This window comes from Paramisgurnus dabryanus, chromosome 24 (assembly GCF_030506205.2).
Source record: "Paramisgurnus dabryanus chromosome 24, PD_genome_1.1, whole genome shotgun sequence".
Lineage (NCBI taxonomy): Eukaryota > Metazoa > Chordata > Actinopteri > Cypriniformes > Cobitidae > Paramisgurnus > Paramisgurnus dabryanus.
In genome coordinates, this window is record NC_133360.1 from 17640068 (window position 1) to 17667138 (window position 27071).

A 27071-nucleotide genomic window follows, 5' to 3' on the forward strand; every position below is an offset into this window, starting at 1 on the left:
ACGTTCACAGACATTCAAGAGGGGTGCAAGAGTGACGTCCAAACACTGACCCTGTTTGCACATCCACAGACATCCATAAGGAGTCATAGTCTGACGTTCATACACTGAACCTTTTTGGTACGTTCACAGACATCCAAAAGGGGTGCAAGAGTGACATCCAGACACTGACCCTTTTGTGCACGTCCACAGACATCCATAAGGGGTCGTAGTCTGACGTTCATACACTGAACCTTTTTGGCACGTCCACAGACATTCAAGAGGGGTGCAAGAGTGATGTCCAGACACTGACCCTGTTTGCACGTCCACAGACATCCATAAGGAGTCATAGTCTGACGTTCATACACTGAACCTTTTTGGTACGTTCACAGACATCCAAAAGGGGTGCAAGAGTGACGTCCAGACACTGACCCTCTATTGCACGTCCAGCAGACGTTTAAAAGTGGGTCTGAACTAACGGACGTTATACAGACATGATCTGAATGTCTCCCAGACGTTCCATGTTTGGTGGGGAAGTAGAAGCTTGGTCCTATCTCTAAATGTCTGTAGGAATTGTTAAGAAACAATTTAGTCCGTTCATATAGAGATTGTAGAAGAAGAAGCTTGGTCCTTTCTCTAAATGTCTGTAGGAATTGTTTAGAAACAATTTAGTCCGTTCATATAGAGATTGTAGAAGTAGAAGCTTGGTCCTTTATCTAAATGTCTGTAGGAATTGTTAAAGAACAATTTAGTCCATTCATCCAGAAACTGTAGAAGTCACAGAAATAGTTTGGGACTGATATTGCTGCAAGATTTTAGGATTCTTGACTGGGTGCTAATCAGTAGCCACTATTTCGTTAGATTCTAACAAGGATAGAAAAAGATGGTCTAGAACCAAAATTATGGAACTTAAAGTCAATTTGCCTTTCATTGAAATATATGGAAAGTTCTGAGTGACAAATAGAAAACTAAGAACTGTAATTGAGCATTCTGAAGTAGGATTCAGAATGAATTTGAGATTTTAAAACTGTGAAGTCTAATGTTTCTTGGTGTGCAAATAGTAGACACATTTTATTATGGTTCTCTTGCTTCCTTAATTGTAGTATTAAGAACTAAACAATAAGATAGCACAAACTAACTATTGTTATTAAGAGTACATTTCATGTATGTTTGACTGGGTTTGTCTGTATACTCCAAATGGTATGAATAAGCATCTTTAACAGATCTAACACCTTTCTGTTTTGTTTTTACACCTCTGAGGGCACTTCTCCTGTACTGGCCATGGCTGAGTCTATTATGAAAAACAATGGTTGTGGATCTAACCTGAGACCCACTACAGAACGGCATGGAACAGAACCTCCAAATGTAAACATTGATCAGATGATGGAAAATCTGAATGCATATTTGGACAAAAGACTGGAGATAAGGACATGCCATGATGACATCTGTAGGAAATACAGTATCAAGCACTCAGAGAGTGGACAATGGGCTTTGCCAGACATCAAAAGGGCTTATGGAAAGATACAGCGCTTAAGGACAAACATCAGGAAAGATGGATTGTCTGTGATTTTGCTCAAACAAATTCAACAGCATCTACAGAAGTGTGAGATGGACAAACTACAATGTGAGATTGAAGCTGAGAAGGCTAAGGTTAGAGGATTATCTGAACTACTGCAAAATGAAAAAAGAGACAAAGAGAAACTGTTAAACCAGAATGAGATGTTGCTAAATTTGATTTCAAGACTAATTGAATCAAAAGACTGTTTTATAACAAGGACATCAACTAAAGAAACTAGCAGCTGCAACAAGCAAGTAACTAAACAACAAGTTACTGAAAATCAACAACAAATGGCTCTGCTGACAGAGCTACCACATGATCACTGTGAAAGCGGTGATTTAGATAGAGAGGCTAAATCACCTATTCACACCTATGTCCCAAAGAGCAGATCTATGGTCAGACTCGCTCCTGTTATTGTCAAAAACAAATGGACTGAAATTGAAGTTGACAATGAGGAGGAGTATGAGGAGAATGGAGAGAGACGAACTCGCACTGTGACAAAAATGGTAAAGAAATATGTTCTGCATAGAACATACCAGCCAGCAACACCTGAGCAGATTGACAAATAGTCAAGGGATCTGCCAGATGTATACAAGCATCAACGGACGGAAGGATTGGCAAGTTCTACAAAGACTGCACAAAATCTACACACTACATCCATTACATGGAGTAGTCATTCTCAATGTCAATTTGAGGGACAGTGACCAAAACAGGCTAACTGAAAGTGTCAGCATCAAAGTGGTGAGTCTCAAGAGAACATTGAAGCCGGATGGGAAGCCGTAAAGACATTCTTATTTGAAATAAAACCTGCAGAGATTAATTGGGGTAAAATTACATCTTGCATGCAGAAGACAGGGGAAAGTGTCACAGAGTTTGAAGATCGCTTTAAACAAACTTGGCTGGAACATGCTGGTTTGAATGACAGTGAGGATTTTAACAAGGACACTGGTATGCCTTTAAAAACTGCATTTGTAAATGCACTGAAACCAGAGATCTCTAAAGCTCTGAAAATGCGTTATGATGACTGGGACAGCATTGGGGTTGCTTTTAATCAGCTGGTTGAATGGTCAACAAAGATTGAAAGAACACAAGATGTCCAGCTGAGAGCCTTACAAACAAAATCTGTGAAGAGCAACAAGAGAGTGGAACATCACAAACACACAAGTGCAAACACCAATCATGGAAGATGCAGGTATTGCAACAAGGAAGGACACTGGATTCAAGATTGCAGCCTGAAATTAAGAGACCAAAATGTTGATGAGGACCACCTGGATAGAAGATTTCAGCAGCTGACAGTATAACAAAAACAAGACTCTACTAAAAGCTGTTGCACTTCAGCAAAACTAAAGAACCCCTCTCTACAGCACCAGCTAGTGGCATTTCATCCAAGGGGATGGACTTTTTGAAACGGAAGCATACAGAGAAAACTCAACAATAGAAGCAAAAGGTGATGTCCTAGCAGATGATGCTGTTAATCGAGCCGTGAAGGAGAGGGGTGCACACACGGCATTAAGGAATCTCTAACAAGAAAGATACTTGACTTTAGACATTAAGCAAGTTGAAGATGACTTCTCCGGAGAACAAATGTTGTTGATGAAAGGTTCCGCAAAACAAAGTGATGATAAGCAAGACAGCAATTATGCCCATAAGAAACCTTTAAAAAAATGTCACAGGCAGGCCCATGCCCATACTCAGAACAGAAGACATGCTTAAAGCTCATCTTAATGACAACCAAGTCCTGAACGACTCAGCCTGGCAGTACAAGGCCCGAAGAGAAAGTTCTATTAGAAAGTTAATTAGTCTGCCTAGAGATGAGGGATAGATGGCAGTAGTGTTTATTAGAGTCCATATATTGCGGGACTAGAGTTTTTAGGCTCTAGCATGTCGTCTGAGGATTAAGAGGTACACATACCACCACTGGTAAACACTGTAGTGTCCTGCCAACATTAAATAGGGACAGTTTTAGGTAGAAGTTGTTTGTGAATACTTTGTTTCTTTGGCAAGATACGTTTCCCTTTTCTCTTGTGTGTGATTGCAGGTGTTCCGGTGTTTCAATGTTCCAGAGAATAAGCAAAGACCTCTGATGTTTGGCACCTTCACCATATTGCACCAACCACCAAGCAGAAACCTGGGAAGATCCACAGAACACATCCACGTCTGCCATTTCCACATTACTCTAACTTGCAAATAACCTGCAGGACTCCGCAGAGTACAAAAAGACCAAAACACAACCACATCCGCCAAGTCTACATGATTACAACTTTTAAATGAAATTTTAAAAAGGACTCTTTCACAAAGAAATGCAGCCATTTTTACATTGAAACCTTTTTCAGTGATCACAAGCAAGAACCTGTGTACTGCATGTGTACATGATTGACAAAATCTTTTATTTTATTTTTGTGTGATCAACATATGATCAAATGGGGGATTGAAGGATTTTGTGTATATTTCTTTATGTGTAATCAATGTCTGATGTGTTACGTTGCAACTGTGCCCTGATGTTATTTACCTTCTGAGTACATTACAACTGTGCCCTGATGTAATTAACATATATGTCTGCTCTGCAGTGAAGGTGTGAACCAAATGGCCTATAGAAACTGATCATTGTGAATAACAAAGAATCACCATTCCTCAGTGTAGACTGCTCGATAGACCAATCTCCTGTAGGAGGTCCTAACAGGTTTCTATTGTTTGTAGGCCTTTTGATATCAAGTATAAAGTTCTGTCCTACAGACAGAACTTTGGGTTAAGAATGTAGAAGGTTGACACGACAACATCGCTCCTGAAGAACTATGCTACATAAGAACCTTCATTAAATCTCTTTTCCCCACATGCACTTGGTCCTGCTTATTATTTTACGTATTAGATACATTCTAATACGTTGGCGAGCCATGAAAGACTGAGCAGCCAAATTCAAGAAAATCTAACAATTTCATAATTTCAAGGTTTTATATTGCATTAACTAATTTCACCATGGACATTCTGAAATGGATAAAAAAGAAACTACAGCAACTGCCACTACCTCTGAACTTCAAATGAGCAGTGTTGTGCTAATATGTAACTTTAGGTATGCGGTTTTGTTGTTGTTGTTGTATTGTTCAGAGCTCTGTACGTTGCTGCATATAAGCGTTTGCTTAAAATAATATGAACCGCAGCAATTCTAATCCTTCTAATTTTGCTTTCCTGTTTTTTCCCATCAGGATACGCATCCTAAAATTACTAGAGGTTACGGTAGCTCTTTATTGGATCCAGCTTCATTTGTGAAGACTTCAGATGATGCCAACCCTCACAGAGACTTAAGACGATGGAAACAATAGATGAAGCAACACTCGCAAAGACTTTAGATGATGGCAACTATAGATGGACATACAAAATTGCCAAATATAATATTGTAATTACTGCCCCAAAGCGCAAGTTTGCAGATTTTTAACCCACTTTATATTGTTACAAATACAATAGATGCTAACATTTGAAGAAAAATTTTCCTCTTTATTGTTGAGTTAATTTTGCTGATTTATTTCCAGTTTTTTATCCACAATACTTTGCAAAAATGATGTTTTGCATCATCCAAATGGTTCATTTACAAATTACAGACATTGTAACAACACGAAGTGGGTTGAAATTCTGCCAACTTACCCTATAATAATAATAATTGTATTTTAACTGAACATGACTTTAAACACATGACTTGTATTATCTTAGAGCTATTGTGAAATTAATATTGTTTTGTTTCCAGAATATTCTCCTCAGTGAGTCACTGTTACCTCGGACTGATTAAGGGATTTTTTTGTAACCTTGAAACATGCATTGGTTTTACTATGGTCAAACTGCAGATCTTATTTCAAACCAAGGTTTTTTTTACCATGGTTCTACTAACTACAGTAACATTATACAGTAACATTATAATGCTGGAGTGAAACTGTGGTAACCATATTATTTTAAATCATGGTAAAGTTTGTGGTTACTAAAATGCACTACTATATGCTGTTGTAAGAGCATGATTATTTTTATTTATTAATAAACCATGGTTGATTTTATATTTACCGTGGTTTTACTGCCAATTATGGTAAAAAATATAGATAACTTTTGCATGGGTACAGAAAAAAAAGTGTAAACTGAATGTTTCTATTTGTAAGTCACGTTGGTTAAATGCATCTGATATGTAATTGGTATTGTATATTTCTTCTGTTTACAGAAAATAATAAATTTGCAGTTGCTATTGTATATTGTTTATTATTGTGTTGAAAGACATTTTGGTTAGAGTGATTAAACGATTATGAACCATGAGCAGCTGTTTGTTACGCATGCGTGGTACCAATCGCACAGTGAAATGGTGACGTTTTTACTACGCAATTATGCGCATGCGGAAGACAGATCGGGCAGGCGGCACTGATCGGGTATTGACACCCACGCTCAAAAAATAACTACTGGGTAATTTGTTAATCAGAGAACACACTTAGTTTTTTGGCACATGCATTAGCCGGGAACGCAAATATTTTTTTGGATTACTTTAAATAAAACGAGACCTTAATGTTGCATCCTATTGATTTCAATGCCATTTGGATAAGGGTGTTATACGATCTTGCAAAAAGCAGGGGGCGCTGTCTCGAAAAACCAAGGGTCTGAGAATGCGGGACTCTGGGCGGAGGTCTGTAGGTGAAGTCTCCGATCTGCAGCTTCATACTATTTGCCTCTCGCATGTGAGGACGGGTGTTTCCTTTTCCGCATCACTTGTTTTACCATTGGGAATCCGAATCATTTAAAGAATCGTTTCGTTTGAACTGTTTATTTCAATCAACTGAATAGTTTGAGTCATCAAAAGTGTTGCCGGAACTTAACGTGCTGTTTATATATCCAGTTAACAATTTCAGAAAAGCAACATTGTGTACGTTATCGATTTATTTATAAAAAATAAAGGTGTAAACATTGAGTTGGATCCAAGTTGGATTATTTCACTCACTGTAACCTAATACCTTTAATTTTAATTTCACGATATATTTTTAAACTTTAATATTAGATTGAAAAATATAAAATTGTTTCTAACATGTTTTACTGTCCTCCCTCAGATTTTATGAACTCTTGCGAATCGATTCGATCGATTCGTTTTCGAATCGGACGTCACGAGTTTGTATCAACTTTGCAACATGGCGACAGACCACATCAGCGAATTGGTTGGTATGGAAAACTCCGACCGTACCTCGCGCTCTGGTTTTTGCAGCAATAAATACTCATTGCTTGTCATTGTTGGACAGCCCGGGCCTTCTGGATTTGTGGATCTGCTAGTAACAGAGATTGAAAGAGGTAAAGTTTTGTCCTATGATGAGGAAGGCATTGAATCGGCGCCTTAAGCTCGGCAGCAGTACTTCACTAAGAGGGAGACAATGTCAGTTTTATACGACATATTGTCGTGAATCATTTTGTAGCCCGTGTTGCTGTTTACTTACATAATATAATGTGTAATATAATGAGTAACTTTATATTAGCTAAAGTAAGGCTGAATGAGTAGGCTTTACTCAACAGCCCTTACGAAAATGAACCATGGTTTTATTGTGGTAAAAGTGTAGTAACCATTTTTTTGTGTGTATTGATTACTATCAGCAAAACCATGATTTTACTACACTTACTATGGTTTAACTATGGTTTTTGAAAATTATGATTATTTTGTAGTTACTATGGTTTTACTACAGTAACCATGTTTTTTTTTGTTTTAACTGTAGTTAAACCATGGTTAATTTTCGTAAGGGAGTGTACAAACTTCAAGTCTAGTTTAAAAAAGTTGACTTTGAATTGTATTACAGCCTTCGTAGATATTTGCTTTTTACATAAAAGCCTTAGTGATAGGAACAGTCATGGTTTCACTTTATTCTCACTAAAAGCCTTTTGAATGGTGTCACAAAACTTAAAAAGAGTAACGTTAAAATCTGGAGGACCTTGCAGGGCTCAACGCAAATATTTTTTTAAAAACTGAGTGGTTCAGGTTTTCACTTGCCCTGCCAAAATTTTCACTGGCCCCAATAAAAAAACATTAGTGTCTGTCACATATTTAAAAATAACAATACAAAAGTCAAATATAATTGTATACATATAAAAAAGGCTCCCAACATTTCTGCTTTACCTGTTACCTGACAGCAAACTGCAAAATATTGCATCTTTTTTTCGTCGTGTTTAACCCAAGTAAATGTCTGCTTTCAAGATGTTAAATAATATATATTGATAAAAATATATTTTGGTGACTGAGAGTGATGCACTGGCCCAATCGGGCAAGTGACAATACTTTTTACTGGCCCGAACGTCTCTCACGCTTGCCCCGGGCCACCGTGCAGTTCTTTATGTTGACCCATGCCTTGCGTTGTAGGACCTTGACCTTTTTTTGAATATAAACTGTTTTGAAATGATCACATCTATTCTGCTGTTCTTCTGTCAGTGTTATTTTTCCTTTTACCGTATTTTTCGGTCTATAAGCCGCGTTGTTTTTCATAACTTGGCTGGTGCTGCGTCTTACAGTCAGATGTGCCTTGTAAATTAATTTTGACATTTATGAGGCAAGCGACAACATTACCGTCTACAGTCGCGAGAGTCCGCCATATGCTGCTTCTGTAATTATGTAATTCAATGGATTCCGTAATGTGGAATGACGAGTATGCGAACTTCACGCTAGTTGGCTTGTTCGGTTAATTTAGACTATTAGACCTTCCAGGTAAGTTCTGTATGCTATGGATTATCGTTTAAATAACTGATAATATTACTTTTAACGTACAAACATCTATTCAGCCTGCTGTTCTGTCTGCTATTGTTAGTTGAATAACTTGCCTTTCCAGATTAAATGTGTGTTCTTCGGCTTGGAGTTTGTGAAATAATTTTCTAAATAAACGCGACGTATAGTCCACTGTGACATGTTATTTCATTTTAATGACGCATTTTTGAATGATGCGACTTAAACTCCGGTGCGGGTTATAGTAATGAAAGTACGGTATGATTTGCCGCCTTTGAATTTTCAAGCTCTTTGTCTGATGCTGTATTCAAGGGCAGTGTTGCCCCTTATATTTATATTAACCGTGCACGTCCTGTTTGTGAATGTTGCCAGAATGTATTCCTCACCAGCTCCCTCAGCTATTATCTGACAGAAATGGGATACATTTTGCTTTAAATGCAGTTAGTATCTGGAGATTTAAGCTGTACATACTGGTAGAAATTCATTATGTCCTTTCTTCTGCTGTCATGTGTCTCTGACCACAACCATTAAAGCGCTTCGTATTTATATTATCTTTCATCTACTTTAAGTGTTCTTTCTACTGAAGTTTTTTACTGTTATAGCTTACTCCTAAATCTTGGCAGTTTATGCTACAGATATTTTAGCTTTTGTTCAGCAATCTGCTTGTGATCTTATTACTGTAATAAATTACCCTAGGCACATGCTGTACTGTTGCATGCATATTTAAAATGTCCTCAACTTTTTATCACCCACTGCTGTGTCCTACTGACATGAGCATCTGGTATAGCTTAACCGGTGCCTATCCTTTAAAATGGTGCCCAGTAGCAACATTAAACTGTTAACAAAGATAAACATAATACTAAATTGAATTACGTTTTAGGTAAAAAACTTTGTTAAATCTCGAAAACTCACAAATTAAATTCACGAAAACATTCTTAAGATAAATTATAAAAGTTTCTAAGTGCAGTTCTTGAACATTTCTTAAGAGGTTCTCAAATATTTACTTAAAGGAATATTCCATTTTCTTAAAAGAAAAATCCAGATAATTTACTCACCACCATGTCATCCAAAATGTTGATGTCTTTCTTTGTTCAGTCGAGAAGAAATTATGTTTTTTGAGGAAAACATTGCAGGATTTTTCTAATTTTAATGGACTTTAATAGAGCCCAACATTTAATACTTAACTCAACACTTAACAGTTTTTTTCAACGGAGTTTCAAAGGACTTTAAATGATCCCAAACTAGGCATAAGGGTCTTATCTAGTAAAACGATTGTCATTTTTGACAATAAAAATAACAAATATACACTTTTAAAGCACAACTTCTCGTTTAAATCCGGTCGTGATGCACCAACGTGACCCCACGCAATACATCATGACGTCAAGCGGTCACAGAGGACGAACGCGAAACTCCGCCCCAGTGTTTACAAGTGTTGAGAACGAGGACCGTTCGTACGTTGTTGTATGTCAACTGATAATAATGAATAGGCTTGTTTGAGATGCAGCTTGCCTCGCCTGAAATATAGGCGAGAGTAGCCGGCTGCAGTGAGGGGAGGAGTTAAAAAAGTGTAGGCAAGCCGGACGCTTCATGAATCTCGCTGTGTTGTTGACTGCAAACGTCAGCAATGGAAGAGATTGCGTTCGCGTATTTTATCGCAGATTAAATAGATGCAACTGAAATACCAACAAATGCATTTACATTAAGATGTTTATAAGGAGAATCAACAAAGCTGAACTGTTCATTATTGGAAAAGGCTTCTTAGTAAATGTTGGGATGTAATATAAGTCTAGACGTAATACAAATTCGTTTCTATGTGAAATATAAACAGCACACAGTACAAATAATACAACACCAATACAACAGTTTAAATGAATTTATTAATAATATAAATGTCATAAGTCAAGAACAAGTCGAATAAATATAAAAACTACTACAGGAAGTGGAGTTTTTAGAATTAAAAAAGTCATCAGCTGACATTCCCGGGCAAATGAGCATTAAGCCAGCAAGTCTTTTCCCATTGTGCTTTTCGTCAACGCAGTCGGTGGAGAGCAACTGCGCTCGGCTGTAGAATCCAACGAGCCCGCCTCTCCATCGCGAGAGTTATTTTGCACACGTCAGCGTGACATCAGAGCAAGTCGGACGTAAGTCGGACACTTTTCTAACCGTAATGCATCTTGCACTGATCCCCGGTGATCGATTCTGTGCAGAATTTGCTCATCTCAAACAAGCCTATTGTCTTTGTGTCAGTTTATTGTTTACAATGGTCCGCAAATGTGCATTTTATATATGTAACACGTGACCTCCCTAAGTCACTACGCATTTACGTTAGGTCGCGCTGGGCTGGATTTAGATGAGAAGTTGTGCTTTAAAAGTGTATATTTGTTATTTTTATTGTCAAAAATGACAATCGTTTTGCTAGATAAGACCCTTATGCCTCGTTTGGGATCGTTTAGAGTCCTTTGAAACTCCGTGAAAAAACTGTAAAGTGTTAAGTATTAAATGTTGGGCTCTATTAAAGTCCATTAAAAATGAGAAAAATCCTGCAATGTTTTCCTCAAAAAACATAATTTCTTCTCGACTGAACAAAGAAAGACATCAACATTTTGGATGACATGGTTGTGAGTAAATTATCTGGATTTTTCTTTTAAGAAAATGGAATATTCCTTTAAGAACATCTTAAATTTTTGTCTTAAGAATAAAATGACAAACTTTGAAATAAATTATTCTACTCTGCCTGTGAGGTTATCCATCCGTTTGATTTATCATTTACCTCCTTGCAATCATTAACGCGATATACTGTATACTACATAAATAAGTGATGTGTTAAGACTATAGATGTTATTCGCTGTTGTTGTAGAGGCCAGCTAGTGTATGAAGGTGGTGCGGTGAGTAAACATCATTCCCTAATCTCCCAATCGGTCTGTCCTTTCAGAGTGCTTGACTCGCGTGATTGACCGATTGCCAGTTCGACTCCCACTCAGAGCGTCTTTGAGTAGAGCTGTTAATAATTTCACAATAAATGTATTATGAAGGAACTAAAATGTTAGCTAATATTATCACTAATACTTATGCATTTTGTGACACATAACTGAAGTAAGCCATTAAACTTTGAGTATGAAATTCCTCATTAAATTAATCTTTGTGAAGTAAACCGTTTAAATTGCCACGTCTGACTACACAATACATGGCACATTTAAAACAATAAAATTTAAATTATAAATCGTCTTACATTTTGAGATTTAAGGCTTCTGTAAGGTTATTCTAACTTTAAGATATTATTTTCTTATCTTACCTTTTTTTTAAGATTATCTCTAAGGAAAAAAATAAGAACTTTCTTAAAAGTGCAGTGTGTAATTTTTAGAAGGATCTCTTGACAGAAATGCAAAATAATATACAAAACTATATCATTAGGGGTGTATAAAGACCTTTTTATAATGAACCATTATGTTTTTATTACCTTAGAATGAGACTTTTTTTATCTACATACACTGACCCCGGATTTCCACCGACTGCGGAGCGGCTGCAGATCAGCTCCGCTGCGTTATGTCTCCGCACTCTGCCGTCCGTCAATACCCACCAGTTCCGTTTTTGTTGCAGAGCGGCTGCGTGCTGAAGTGACGAGGACTCATGAGGTCTCGCAAATTCACGTGATGATCGCGCGATACCTAGTTCTGTCTCTGCCCATTATGCCGTTGAATTATGACGTTTTTACAAACCAGCCCAGATCACAACACGAGATCTCGCGTAGACAGAGCAGTACATCAAATCCATCCAAAATTCAAAAAATAAGAAGGCTGCTAAAACATTTATATATGATCTATCTTTAATGTATTTATTTGAAACTCCCCCTGGCTCTGTTCCTGTCTATTATTTGTTGTTTCAGTATTAATTACTTTATTTGTGTGTGTTTGTAATGTTTGTATTGCAAAGATTTAATTAAAAAAACACGAGTTCTCGTGAATTCAGGTATGATCACGTGATAAAGTCATGGCTCCGCCCTGCGGAGCTGTCCGGCATCCGTCAAAAATAGAAGCTCTGCGTATTTGTGCCAGAGGGCTGCGGATGGCCGGAGCTGTGACGGATTCGGAGCGCAGTCGGTGGAAATACACACATTGACTTGAATGGAAACCGATTGACTCCGCCGCCGTTCCGCAACGGATCCGCAGCCGTTCCGCAGTCGGTGGAAATCCGGGGTGAGGGCCTCTTACGTGGAAGTCGCCATTATGTGCCTCCATGTTTCTACAGAAGCCCTTAACAGACAAACCTTTTACTAAGTTGTCTCCGACGATGAAACGTTTTTCCGGTGGCAACGCAATAGCTTCTCTATGCGTTTCAAAAGTGAGGGGTGAGCAGTGGACTGAGCCGATGGTTGCAATTCACAACCTCACCACTAGATGCCGCTAAAATGTACACACTGCACCTTTAAGAAGCATTTTTAAGAATACAAAATATAAAAAAAACTGTGGTTCTTGGTGATTTATTAGATTTGATAGTGCAAAAAGCAAATTGCATGCAAAATCAAAATTAATCCCTTTTGGCTTCCGACTACTTATTGACATGAGAGGTGTATATTTAAGTATTTTATTTACATTTTCCAAGCATCTGTGTTTAATCAGAGTGTTTTTCTTGGGGAAAAAATACTTTTCTTTAATAAAAAATGTTCACTACATTCTAATCATACTGTGTATTGCATATTAAAATTGATTTAATGCCTAATTACATAAAATTGTGTACTTTTACTTTCTTGAGTAAAAGTATTAAAATATTTTTTACTTAAGTAAAAGTACAAAATATTACTAGATGTTTAATGTACTTAAATATTAAATATAAACCAAAATCTTGAAATTATGAAATGTAGTGGAGTAAAAATTATGATATATGCTTTGGAATGTATGTTTTCCAAAGAAAAACACTAATAAAATACTAATAATTGAGAAAAATATGTAGAAAGTAAAAATGCTTAAGTACTATACAACTCTGATTGACATCTTGTAAAACAAAACAATAGGTTTGTACGAGAAACATTATTTACAACATTCTGACTAGCCTGGCAAAGCGGTCCACCCATGCAACATTAATGTGCCAGGAAGGTTGTGTTTCAGGGCATTTTTGCACCCTTGAAAGTCACTGTACGAAGGGTATGCCACACAAAGGGTTGTCCTTGATAAAGACTGTGACTGAAATAGAATTTTTATTTATTTCTTTTCTCGCCAGATGTGATCCCTAATTGCTATATTATAAGCTGCAATTATAATCTCCATTTAGAGATGCCCTTCTAAATGAGTAGGGTACATGAACTGCAGTTTAAAATCACACAAAGATCCAGATGCGCTAAAGGTGTTTTGGCTGAGGCTGTAGATGACTCATCATAATGTTGGTACTTGATAATATCATCCAGTTTCTTGCACAGACAAATCCAATCAATATTTAGTTTCTTAGAGACTCAAAAACACCTAAATATTGTAATAAAGTTTTTTTATGTGTCACCGTGTCAACACAGAGGTCTTCAACTTGGCTCCTGGTGACCCACTGTCCTGCATATAGTAGTTATTATAACCCTCCCAGGGCTCCTGACTAACTTTTTGTACTGGTTGCACTGGTGCGCCTAACATTTTTTCTTAGGTGCACCAGCACAAAAGTTAGGTGCACCCTAATTTTTGACCGCATCGGATTTATAGTTCACACAAAAATGAAAATTCTGTCATAATTTACTCACTCTCATGTTGTTACAAACCTGTATAAATGTCTTTGTTCTGGTGAACATGAATGAAAATATTTTGAGGAATGTTTGTAACCAAACCATTCATGAGCCCCATTCACTTCCATAGTATTATTTTTTCCTACTATAGAAGTGAATGGGGCTCATGCTTTGTTTGGTTATTAACATTCCTCAAAATATCTTGCTTCGTGTTTATCAGAACAAAGAAATTTATACAGGTTTGTAACAAAATGAGGGAGAGTTAATGATGACAGAATTTTCATTTTTGGGTGAAGTGTCCCTTTAACACCGCAAGTTTAGCGCCCATGGTGGTTTAATACAGAATATAAACTGGTAGGCTATTTTATAATTTTCATGTTGTCATTCCATTTTCCTTATATGAGTCATGCACAGTCCTGTTTGATAACCCGCATCCGTGTGATTAAAATAACACTTGACCCGTTATCCGACATCAGCATCAATTTATTTCATACCCTCCCGTTACATAAAAACTGCGACCGACCGCACCGCAAATCGTAGAAACCTTTAAAGATCTTCATGCAGAACATTGACAGAAATAAACACAGGACCATGACTGGACAAATATATTAACATTTAATGTAAAACTTTGTGAGGGTCGGCAGATTGACAGCTGAGCGGTCAGAAGTGTTTGAACACTGATAAGCGATGCGCTTATATTTATACCTTATAAATTGATGATATGATTGCAGTGATTCCAAAAAAACTCTAGAATGTTAAATGTTTAAAGTTGAATGTCTCTTTCTCGCTGCCCTGCGTAAACCCGCGCCAGTGATGGCATGATATGCGTGATGAGCTTGCATCTTGCATTACCTTAAATTACCTTAAATTATGGGCATAAAAGTAAAACAACATTCAAAACTGTAATGGTATAGATTTATTTATGTAAAGTTACACTCACAATAATAACAAAACATTGTGCTTTTTTAAATTGGTACATAAAGTGTTTTGTGCTGCATCGGATTTGGAGCGCGTCACACAAAAAATAAACTCATATAGGCTATAGGCTACTTTTGAATTCGTTTTGTTAATTTGCTAATTATTTAAGTGAATCACATTTCATGTAGGCTTATTTATTTTATTATTTTTTCACCAAAGAAAGACGTAATCATCATGTTTTGTGTTTTTGTGACGTCACGCTGAACAGATCGTGCATCGTAGCTCCGTCGAGTTCATCATCTAAAAGCTTTTTTTTTACCATCTTATTCCTATTTATATAATATAACTTATTAGTTTTACATAGGAATACTTTACCGTGACGATTATTGAGCAGTACTACCACGTGAAACTATTTATCACTAATAAACACCCAGTGTTGTTAGCATATAGCCCGCTAGCATCCACACGGTGGAGGCTGAAGCTAGCATTTTCCGATCTAATGGCGGATTCATCTGATATATGCTTTTCTGACCTATCCTCACCTGAGCGGGAAGCTGTGGAGGAGTTGTTTCCCGGTTTTAGCAGATCCAAGGCGAGGTACAGCGCCCACTTCACCCTGCCTTCCGACGTCCACAAGCGAGCAACAAACATGCATTCCACGCGATGCAGCTTCACGGACCGTGAACGACATGAAAGCGATCGGGAAGCTGTGGAGGAACCGCTGCCCGGCCTTCGCAGATTCGGCAAGCCAAACATCACCCTGGCCCCAGACGTTCGCAGGCGACCGAGGGGTGTCACAACCGAACACCCCACGCGATGCAGCTCCGGGGACCGCGTTCGGGTAAACGAAGACGCCATCGCCCAGCATGAAAGCGGTAAGACTCCGCTTGTTATTGTAACATGTACTACTTGCAACATGTATAGTTTAGCTTCTGCTGTTAGCATAGAGGGGTTTACATGCACTAAGTGTATTGAAGTATTAAGGTTAACTGAGAAGGTTGCTGAACTAGAATCGCGCATCCGAACGCTAGTTGAGGATAGCAAAACCGCTAATGTTACTGTCGCAAATAATCTATCGAGCGAAAAGACTAATGGCTCGGTTCCGACATCAGATGCTAATATAAATATTACAAATACTGTATCGAGCGCGCATAGTGTTTATCAAAATACACATGGCTCGGTTCCGTCATCAGAGTCAAGTCAGCGGTCAAACTGGGTGACTGTTAGGCGGCATAGTCATATTAGGCGTCCTTCTAAGACCCATAACGTAACGACAATTTCTAACAGATTCGATCCCCTAAGGAGTATACCAGCTGAAACACCTTTTAAAAGTGCCCTGGTCATTGGAGATTCTATACTCAGGAACACTAACATTGAGGCACCAAACACCATAGTCGACTGTATACCGGGAGCCAGAACGTCTGACATTAGATCCAAACTTAAAGTGCTGGCTAATGCTAAGCGGAAGTTTTCTAAGATTGTTATTCACGCCGGCACGAATGACACTAGGCTCCGCCAGTCGGAAATCACCAAAGATAATATTAAGGAGATGTGTGAAATTGCAAAAACAATGTCAGACAATGTAATATGCTCTGGTCCCCTCCCCGCCTACCGGGGAGATGAAACACATAGTAGATTAGTGTCTCTCAATGGATGGATGTCAAAGTGGTGCCCTCAGCATAACGTAGGGTTTATAGACAATTGGAAGCATTTCTGGGGAAGACCATTTCTCCTAACCCGAGATGGCCTTCACCCGTCATCGGAAGGAAGTGCTATACTCACTAAAAATCTGATCAATAGTCTTAATTCTGATATAGTATGACTATCCAGGGCCCAGGTCAGGAAACAGACGGATCGGCTTAACCGTCCATCTGTTAGCTGCCGTGATATGTCAAGACCACTTATATCCCTGCACTTCGAGTCAATCTTACCGAAATATCAGCACATTTCAACTGTATCTGTTCCCCGAACAAATAAATACAGGGCACCGCTTGTTACATCTGGTACAAATCTGATTCAAATAAAATTAGAAAACAATACATTAACAGATGAATCTCGATTCTTAAAATTCGGCCTTCTTAACATTAGATCGCTTACCAATAAAGAACCTATTGTCAATGAAATAATTACAGACCAAAACTTAGATGTACTCTGTTTAACAGAAACCTGGCTTAAAGCAGACGACTACATTAGTTTAAATGAATCCACCCCACAAGACTATTATTATAAACACGAACCTCGATTAAAGGGGAGAGGGGGTGGTGTAGCTACAATATACAACACAATGTTTAAAGTAAACCAAAAATCTGAGCTAAAATTTAAATCATTTGAAGTAATGTTGTTAAATATGGAAATAACTGATCGTAACCACAAACAGCTTTCTTTTGCTTTAGCGACAATCTATAGACCACCGGGTCACCATGCAGATTTCCTTAATGAAATAGCAGATTTCCTATCTGAGCTTGTAGTCACTGTAGATAAAGCTCTTATTGTTGGTGATTTTAATGTCCATGTGGACAACCCAAAAGACGCATTAGGACGTGCGTTTATAGATGTTCTAAATTCTCTCAATATTAGACAAAACGTGACAGGGCCAACGCATACTCGTAATCACACATTAGACTTAATTCTGTCACTCGGACTCAATATTAATGACGTCGAAATATCACCTCAGAGTGATGCAGTTTCTGACCATTACCTTGTGTCATACACTGTACTTCTAGATAGGATCACTCAATCTACAACATGCTACCGACTAGCCAGAACAATAATTTCCACCACTAAAGATAGCTTTATTAGCACTCTTCCAGACCTGTCCCAAATGAAACATGTAGCAGATAACTGTGACGATCTAGATATTGAAATAGAAAACCTAAACAATGTCTGTTCTAACACATTGGATGCCGTTGCTCCCATTCGAAAAAAGAGATTCAAAGAAAAACCACCAGCTCCATGGTATGACCATCACACAGCAGCCCTTAAAAAGGCAGCTAGAAAAATGGAAAGAAATTATAGAAGCACAAAGTTAGAAGTATGGCGCGCAGCATGGAAACAGAGTGTTAAACACTACAGACAGGCTATTAAAACCGCCAGATCTACATATCTTAGCAAGCTTATAAATGAGAATCATAATAACCCTCGTTTCCTCTTTAGCACAGTTGCGAAACTGACTAGAAACAAAGAACAAACAGAAACCAATAGTAAACTTCAACACAATAGTAACGACTTCATGAACTTCTTTTCTAACAAAATTTCGGCTATTAGGGAAAACATCGTAGCTACCCAGGCAGCCACCACTCTACCCATTAGTTCACTTAACACTAGACTACCATACGAACATCTTGATTCATTTAAACCTACTACAATAGATGAGCTCTCTAAACTAGTCACATCATCCAAATCATCGTCCTGTATATTAGACCCCGTTCCCACAAAACTACTTAAAGAAGTATTCCCTGTAGTGTCAACCCCGGTTCTAAATATCTTTAACTCATCGCTAGAAATAGGATACGTTCCAACAGCTTTCAAACTAGCAGTTATTAAACCGCTGATTAAAAAACCACAGCTTGACCAAGGAGAACTTAATAACTTTAGACCAATCTCAAATCTCCCTTTTCTTTCGAAAATATTAGAAAAGGTAGTGGCAAGCCAGTTACGCACATTCTTGACAAATAATAGTACATATGAAAAGTTCCAATCAGGATTCAGGCCCCACCATAGCACAGAGACAGCGTTGCTTAGAGTTACAAATGACCTCCTATTAACATCCGATCGTGGTGAAATCTCAATTCTTATATTACTAGACCTTAGTGCAGCATTTGACACAATAGACCACAGAATCCTACTCAATAGACTAGAAAACTATGTTGGTATCAGTGGTCAGGCGCTAGCCTGGTTTAGGTCATATCTAACCAATCGCTATCACTTTGTTTATGTAAATGAGGAAGAGTCATATCACTCCCTGGTTAAATACGGTGTACCGCAGGGATCAGTTTTAGGTCCTATCCTGTTCTCGTTATACATGTTACCCCTAGGAGACATTATCAGGAAACACAACATAAGTTTTCACTGCTATGCGGATGATACCCAGCTTTACATCTCCTCGCATCCCAGCGAAACACACACGTTTTCTAAGCTAAAAGACTGCATTAGCGATGTTAGTGACTGGATGGCACATAACTTTCTTAAGCTCAACTCCAATAAGACAGAGGTACTTATTATTGAACCAAATCGCTACAAACATAATATGTCAGATTACAAATTGCACATAGATGGCTGTACTGTGGTGCCATCTTCCACGGTTAGGAACTTAGGTGTGATGTTCGACAGCAACTTATCCTTTAATAGTCATATTGCCAACGTCTGCCGCACAGCATTCTTCCATCTTAGAAATATCTCAAAAATACGCCATATACTGTCTACATCTGACGCAGAGAAGCTTATTCATGCTTTTATGACCTCCAGAATAGACTATTGTAACTCGCTACTCGGGGGATGCCATTCAAATCAGGTCAACAAGCTTCAGCTAGTTCAAAACGCTTCTGCAAGGGTACTTACTCGATCTAAGAAGTATGACCACATAAGCCCAATTCTGGCATCTTTACACTGGCTACCAGTTAAATATCGCATCCAATTTAAAATATCATTAATCACCTACAAAGCTTTAAATGGCTTAGCACCCTCATATCTTAGAGAATTACTATCAGAATACAATCCATCACGCACACTACGGTCGCAAAATTCTGGCCTATTGATTATCCCTAGACTATCAAAAGTGTCTAAAAGTGGAAGATCCTTTTCCTACTTAGCCCCTAAGCTCTGGAATGATTTACCAACCGATGTCCGAGAATCAGACACAGTCGATCATTTTAAATCTAGACTTAAAACTTTTCTCTTCAACAAAGCATTCGCATAATCTGTCTAGTAAAGGTTCTTAACTCGCAATAGTTATTTTCACGGAACAAAGCACTCACGGTCATAACACAGACCAACCAAATAAATAAATAAAAACCTTTTCTACATGAACACTTAAAATGAATTGCATTAAATAGTTTGCCACCGTTTGCCACTGAACCTGCATTAACGACGACAGTGGGGCTTTCGGCCTTAGTCAAACGGTTTGGCACGTATGGTCGGGTTGCGATTTTGGTGCTTTCGTGTGTCTTGTGAATAGTATGCCATACAGACCCGTTTGCCACTGAACCTGCATTAACGACGACAGTGGGGCCTCCAGCCTTAGTCAAACGGGTTGGTATGTATGGTCGGGTTGCGTTTTTCGCGCTTTCGTGTGTCTTGTGAATAGTATGCCATACATACCCGTTTGCCACTGAACCTGCATTAACGACGACAGTGGGGCCTCCAGCCTTAGTCAAACGGGTTGGCACGTATGGTCGGGTTGCAATTTTGGCGCTATCGTAAGTCTTATGAATAGTATGCCATACAGACCCGTTTGCCACTGAACCTGCATTAACGACGACAGTGGGGCCTCCAGCCTTAGTCAAACGGGTTGGTATGTATGGTCGGGTTGCGTTTTTCGCGCTTTCGTGTGTCTTGTGAATAGTATGCCATACAGACCCGTTTGCCACTGAACCTGCATTAACGACGACAGTGGGGCCTCCAGCCTTAGTCAAACGGGTTGGCACGTATGGTCGGGCTGCGATTTTGGCGCTAACGTAAGTCTTATGAATAGTATGCCATACAGACCCGTTTGCCACTGAACCTGCATTAACGACGACAGTGGGGCTTCCGGCCTTAGTCAAACGGGTTAACACGTATGGTCGGGTTGCGATGTTTTTGGCGTCTTCTCCTGGTCCTGTAAATGGTATACAATATAGACCCGTTTGCCACTGAACCTGCATTAACGACGACAGTGGGGCTTTAGGCCTTAGTCAAACGGGTCGTCAGGTTTCATTTTCTCTTAAAGATCGGAAGGTGACCCTTATTTACCATATATACCCTCGCATTGGGCCCCCAATTTGCTAAATCCTCAACTGTGGATAATATTATTATGCCGCAATATTTAGTCTGTCTGGAACTAAGCTGAGTTAAACCACATCACTGTGTGACACTTCAATACATATGAACGGCTGCTACGCTAATACGATTTTGTTTTTCTCTCCCTGTCTCGTCCTCGACCCGAGGACGAGACAAACAGACCCAGTCCCGGTAGATGTGAAAGTCGGCACACCTCTGATCTACTGGCCGTCCTTCAACGTTATGCCCAGCTGATACCTGACCAACGATCACCGGCAGAACCGCTTAATCTCCGCTAAATCTCCATTTCCGTTCTCCCAAGGGTTTTTCCCTCCTAGGACTTATTTTTCCTCGGATAAAAGCACGGGGTTTTTTTTTCTCCTAGGGGGTTTTTCACCCCGGGGAGGCAGCCTTTTTGGGCTTTACCTAGCTTCCTCTTCTATACGTTGCTTTAGTAATACGTGCAATTATAATATTGAGTCATAGCCGCAGCAAATTTAACTGCTCATGCTATCATGTATTCTGTTGTGCTATCTGTCGTTTTCTGTGCTTTTCACTGCTTCTATTTATGTAAAGCTGCTTTGAAACAATTGACTTTTGTGAAAAGCGCTATATAAATAAAATTGAATTGAATTGAATTGAATGTTCTATTCATTTTAATGCTTTTTGCGCATAAACTAAAGCCTTGGGGGGAATTATTTATAAATGAATCAACAACGCAAATCAAGGAATTAACTTATTTCTCTTTAAGACAGTCTGGCAGGGCGGTGATAGCGATACAGCAAACACCGAAAAGTTTATAGGATTAGATCTGGAAGTAAGATTATGAAGAAAACAGCGGTCCTGACTATACATATATACAAATAAAAACTTAAAAAATACATTATAGAAATCTTATAGAAATCTATGAACAATGTGTTGAGCAAGAGTATGTGGATATATGTAAGCGCATTACTGAATGGTCGACTCCTCCCTTTTTTATGGCAGGCAGCAATGTATTGTGCTGCTAGTAAAATACAATTTTGTTTTTCTCCTAATAAATATTGAAGGGCCCTATTTTAACGATCTAAGCGCACTGTCTAAAGCGCACAGCGCAACGTCTAAATGGGCGTGTCCGAATCCACTTTTGCTAATTTAACGACGGGAAAAATGGTTTGTGCGCTGAGCGCATGGTCGAAAAGGGTTGGTCCTATTGTAATGGGAGTATTTTGGGCGTAACGTGCAGTAAACCAATGAGAGACTCAGCTCTCATCCCCTTTAAAGGCAAGTTGCGCTGGCGCTATGTCTTATCCCTATTACTTTGTAAACTGAAAAACTAAGCGGAGGAAGAAGATCCCCAGTTTAAGATTAATGTTAAATAATTGAGTTGTTTTTCACTTGTATTGAAATTGTTATTTTTTTATTAAAAACTTTTAAAACCCGTTTTCTTTTAGTCATGGAAGTAAAAAAGCAGGCTTTTAATTGCTTTAAATGTATGGCTATCCAATATCATTAAAACATTATTTACAAGTATGTAAGATAAGGTTTGTACTCTAAAAATACTTTATTTGTAACAAACAGGAGATAAAGAATTTACAAACGGCTCTCCTCACATTTCAACACTTTGGACAGCGTTTTTTTAGCAAAGAGTTTTTTTAAGCATTACTTAAAAATGTTTCTCATCTCACCATATCCGCAGGTACAGAGTCATCATATACAATAAATCCGTGAGGTAGCATTAAAAAAACATTTAAAAACAGATGCATTTGTTTAAAGCAAAGCATTTATTTACTTACCAGGCTGCAGGTGAAGCAGCTCCTTGCGCCTTTAACGTCTCATAATTACTACTCATTTATGTCCAAGAGACTCAATAATAATCTTTTACATTCAATCCTTTAATCTTTCATATTTAAAAGCATTTTTGTGCTGCTGCGCATTCATGTACTTTGTGATAAGCAAACCTGCGTTGTCCTTCCGTTTATAGGCGCATTTTACTAATGCGCTCTTTAAATAACATAAAACATATTGCGCCATTGATTTTAGACTTTAGACCAGGTTTTTGTTGGTCAATGGCGTAGTCTATTTTAGTTGCCTCAAAATAGCAACGCGCCAACAATGCGCCTGAACACACCTCGTTTTTAGACCAGAACGCCCATGGGCGCAAAAGGGGGCGCAAATGCATTTGCTATTTAAACAACGCTAAACGTGAAAATTAGGGTGGAAACTAGCGAAAGACACTTGCGTCGCGCATTGCGCTGCATTGCGCCGGGTGTAATGCTGAGTTTACACCAAACGCGGTTTGGGCGTCAAAATCGCGTCTACCGCGCGTGGTTTGCCGCTTGAACAATTTGGATGCATTCGCGCTTGTAGAGCGGAGTAGACGCGCGGAAAAACCAAGCATTTGACGCGCGTCAGAGGCAAACTCCGCTTCTTGTGGGAGGGGCAAGTGCTATGCGGTTGTCTGTTTGCAAAATGACTGATGTTGATTGTGCATTTATCGAGAGAGTTACCAGTTTGTATTTGGTAACCTTACTATGGGGAAAATAAACGACACGTGACTCAAAAGTGAAGTGTGTATTACAATTACCAGGTTGCCCAATGTCCTCACTGACACTCTTCCAAGCGAGGTCCTTTTTATTCCTGTCTCCTCTATAGAAATAAGAACTTGTGTCGTATAGCTCCGGGTGTCTGCTTATGGACAATATCAAGCCTTGGTTGAGTGAGTGACTCCGGGCGGGGCTGCCACCACAGCAGCAAGCAGGCTCCTGATTGGTTAACGCGGCGCGAAATTCCGCCAAAGTTCAAATTTTTCAACTCGGGCGTCAGCCGCAAATTCGCGTGAACCGCTAGATGCACAAAAAGCACCATTCGCGCTTACCGCGCGTACCGCGCACAACGCTCAATTCGCGCCTTTCGCCCGAGCTTCACGCGCGAAAGAGGCGGAAACGCGTCTTCCGCGCCGCGCCGAACGCCTCTTCCGCGCCGCGCCGAACGCCTCTTCCGCGCCGCGGGACCTCTTGACGCGCGTCAACGCGTCTTCACATTGACTTAACATTGAAATCACTCGCGCTTCACGCCCTTACCGCGGTCGGTGTAAATGCAGCATAAGATAGAGCCCGAAGTTGTGCATTGTTGTTTAATTTTGTGAGGTCAGTGCACATTGTTTCCATTTTTGTGTAGAATTTTTGTCTGATTTCCTCATAATTAGGACAGATGATGAGGAAGTGTTGTTCTGTCTCTATATCTCCTCGGTTACAGTATGGGCAAATGCGGCTCTCTTTGGGTAACCAGTTTTGTCGATGTCTTCCTTTCTCTATAATCAAAGTGTGATTGCTCAGTCTGTATCTTGTCATTGTTCTTCTTAATTTAGAGTCTTTCACTGTGCTTAGATATTCTGCTGTTGTATAATTTCTATTTAGGGTCAGATAACATTCAAGTTTACTCTGTTTTCTTTTGTTTTCTCTCTCTCTCTCTCTCTCTCACTGGAGCGCACACGCATTTTTAAACGTATACACACGTAGATCTGGACCATGGCTTTTTCCCTCGAACTCCTGGTCGCACCAGTGTGACCTGATATTTTTTTAAGTCGCACCATTGAGAAATTAGGTCAAATTGGTCGCACTCTCGAGCCCTGCCTCCTCTAACACACACCTACCTGTAACATTCAAGTGATTCTGAAGATCTTGATTGGAGCAGTACTATAAGCATCTGATTAATGATATCACAAAGCCTTTCATAATATTAAGGGCTGGGCGATTCGTCCCCATAAAAAAATCTGAGATTTTTTTTATAAAAAACTCTATTTACGATTCGATTCGATTTTTTTCCCAGACCCCATTTAAAACAAAATAATTGCAAACTGTATATATTTTTAAAATATATATTTATTATATTTAATTAAAATGCATCAACAAAAAATTGGGAAGGAATGAAGATTTGGCGAATGCAAAATGTATGTCAGTGTTTTCCACAGATCTGAAATTTACTTGAAAAGGGCAATCATTATAATCCACCGACAAAAAATGGTCTACTATACATGTGACACAGAACTAATAATGTGTGACACAACACAATACTTTGAATTATTGAACATTAATATTAATTTCACATTATAGTTCATTAATCTAACCACCCCATTAATCTAACCACCCCAAACTTTCTTTGCCATGAACAAAGCTGACACTGTTTGTTAATAGAGCTGCAACTAACGACTATTTCTTCTGTCGACTAATCTAGCGATTATTTTTCCGATTAGTCGATTACTCTAACGACTATTTTTTTATTATTAATACAGTGTTCTTTTTTTGATTAGCTATTTAATCTGTTGGATAATCTGTTTTCTACTCTCTGTCTGATCTGACAGTTATTGTTTGTTTTATTGTATTTTAACACAACTGAATGCTATTTTCACATATTATCTGTTCTGTTGTCAGACATATAGGGGCAGTTTCCCAGACAGGGATTAGACTAGTCCTAGACTAAAATAAATATAAGAGCTGTCCAAACTGAAAACATCTTGCACTGACATATCTTAAAATACACCAGTGCCCTTAGTTTGGCCTCAAAATGCAGACAAGTCAATTCAATTCAATTCAATTTTATTTATATAGCGCTTTTCACAAAAGTAAATTGTTTCAAAGCAGCTTTACATAAATAGAAGCAGTGAAAAGCACAGAAAAAAGACAGATAGCACAACAAAATACATGATAGCATGAGCAGTTAAATTTGCTGCGGCTATGACTCAATATTATAAGTGCACGTATTACTAAAGCAACGTATAGAAGAGGAAGCTAGGTAAAGCCCAAAAAGGCTGCCTCCCCGGGGTGAAAAACCCCCTAGGAGAAAAAAACCCCCGGGCTTTTATCCGAGGAAAAATAAGTCCTAGGAGGGAAAAACCCTTGGGAGAACGGATAAGGAGATTTAGCGGAGATTAAGCGGTTCTGCCGGTGATCGTTGGTCAGGCATCAGCTGGGCATAACGTTGAAGGACGGCCAGTAGATCAGAGGTGTGCCGACTTTCACATCTACCGGGACTGGGTCTGTTTGTCTCGTTGTCCTCGGGTCGAGGACGAGACCGGGAGAGAAAAACAAAATCGTATTAGCGTAGCGGCCGTTCATATGTATTGAAGTGTCACACAGTGATGTGGTTTAACTCAGCTTAGTTCCAGACAGACTAACTATTGCGGCATAATTATATTATCCACAGTTGAGGATTTAGCAAATTGGGGGCCCAATACGAGGGTATATATGGTAAATAAGGGTCACCTTCCGATCTTTAAGAGAAAATGAAACCTGACGACCCGTTTGACTAAGGCCTAAATCCCGACTGTCGTCGTTAATGCAGGTTCAGTGGCAAACGGGTCTATATTGTATACCATTTACAGGACCAGGAGAAAACGCCAAAAAACATCGCAACCCGACCATACGTGCTAACCCGTTTGACTAAGGCCGGAAGCCCCACTGTTGTCGTTAATGCAGGTTCAGTGGCAAACGGGTCTGTATGGCATACTATTCACAAGACACACGAAAGCGCGAAAAACGCAACCCGACCATACATACCAACCCGTTTGACTAAGGCTGGAGGCCCCACTGTCGTCGTTAATGCAGGTTCAGTGGCAAACGGGTCTGTATGGCATACTATTCATAAGACTTACGATAGCGCCAAAATCGCAACCCGACCATACGTGCCAACCCGTTTGACTAAGGCCGGAAGCCCCACTGTCGTCGTTAATGCAGGTTCAGTGGCAAACGGGTCTGTATGACATACTATTGTCAAGGCCCACCTGGCTCAAAGCAGACCTGACATAAAATGGGGAAGACCACACCGTAGCGTTAAGTATAAATATATATTTATTTACATAAATGGCCGGAATCAGCATAACAAAATATAAGGCATAACATGTCTTGGAGTAAAGGAATATAACAAAACGAGGACATGGGAGCTTCCAGAGAAACTACGCGATCGGAGAGAGCTCACTCGAGACTCTCCCCATCGGGGCAAGCCACAGGAATGAGCGAGAAGCCAAGAGAGAGCGTCCATGGGGAAAAACCCCGCCTTTTATAGTCCAACCCCTTCAATCCTAGGCGCCACCCCTGCCCTCAGCACCCTGCGGAAGACAGAGACAAGCAACACATAGAATAAAGGAGAAACATCAACGGGGTCCTAACACCTTCCCCCCCTTCAAAACAGAGGCCCACCTAAGTGGGACTCTGTATTGATCAAAAAAAAAAAAACTATTTCAAGGCATACCACCATAC

At 39.2% G+C, this 27071-nt stretch overlaps 1 protein-coding gene across 2 annotated transcripts in view; it reads left to right on the forward strand.

Moving 5' to 3' along the window:
• Positions 1-6277: 6277 nt before the first annotated feature.
• The window catches only part of map1sa (microtubule-associated protein 1Sa), a 123238-nt gene continuing 102444 nt past the window's right edge, over positions 6278-27071 (forward strand). The window contains exons 1-2 of one of the 2 annotated variants that reach the window (XM_073813449.1): positions 6278-6419; positions 6601-6835. In XM_073813449.1, coding sequence (XP_073669550.1) covers positions 6679-6835 — 157 coding nt within the window. In that variant the 5' untranslated portion in view covers positions 6278-6419; positions 6601-6678. The remainder of the gene's footprint in view (positions 6420-6600; positions 6836-27071) is intronic. The other variant, XM_073813447.1, reaches the window with a different exon arrangement.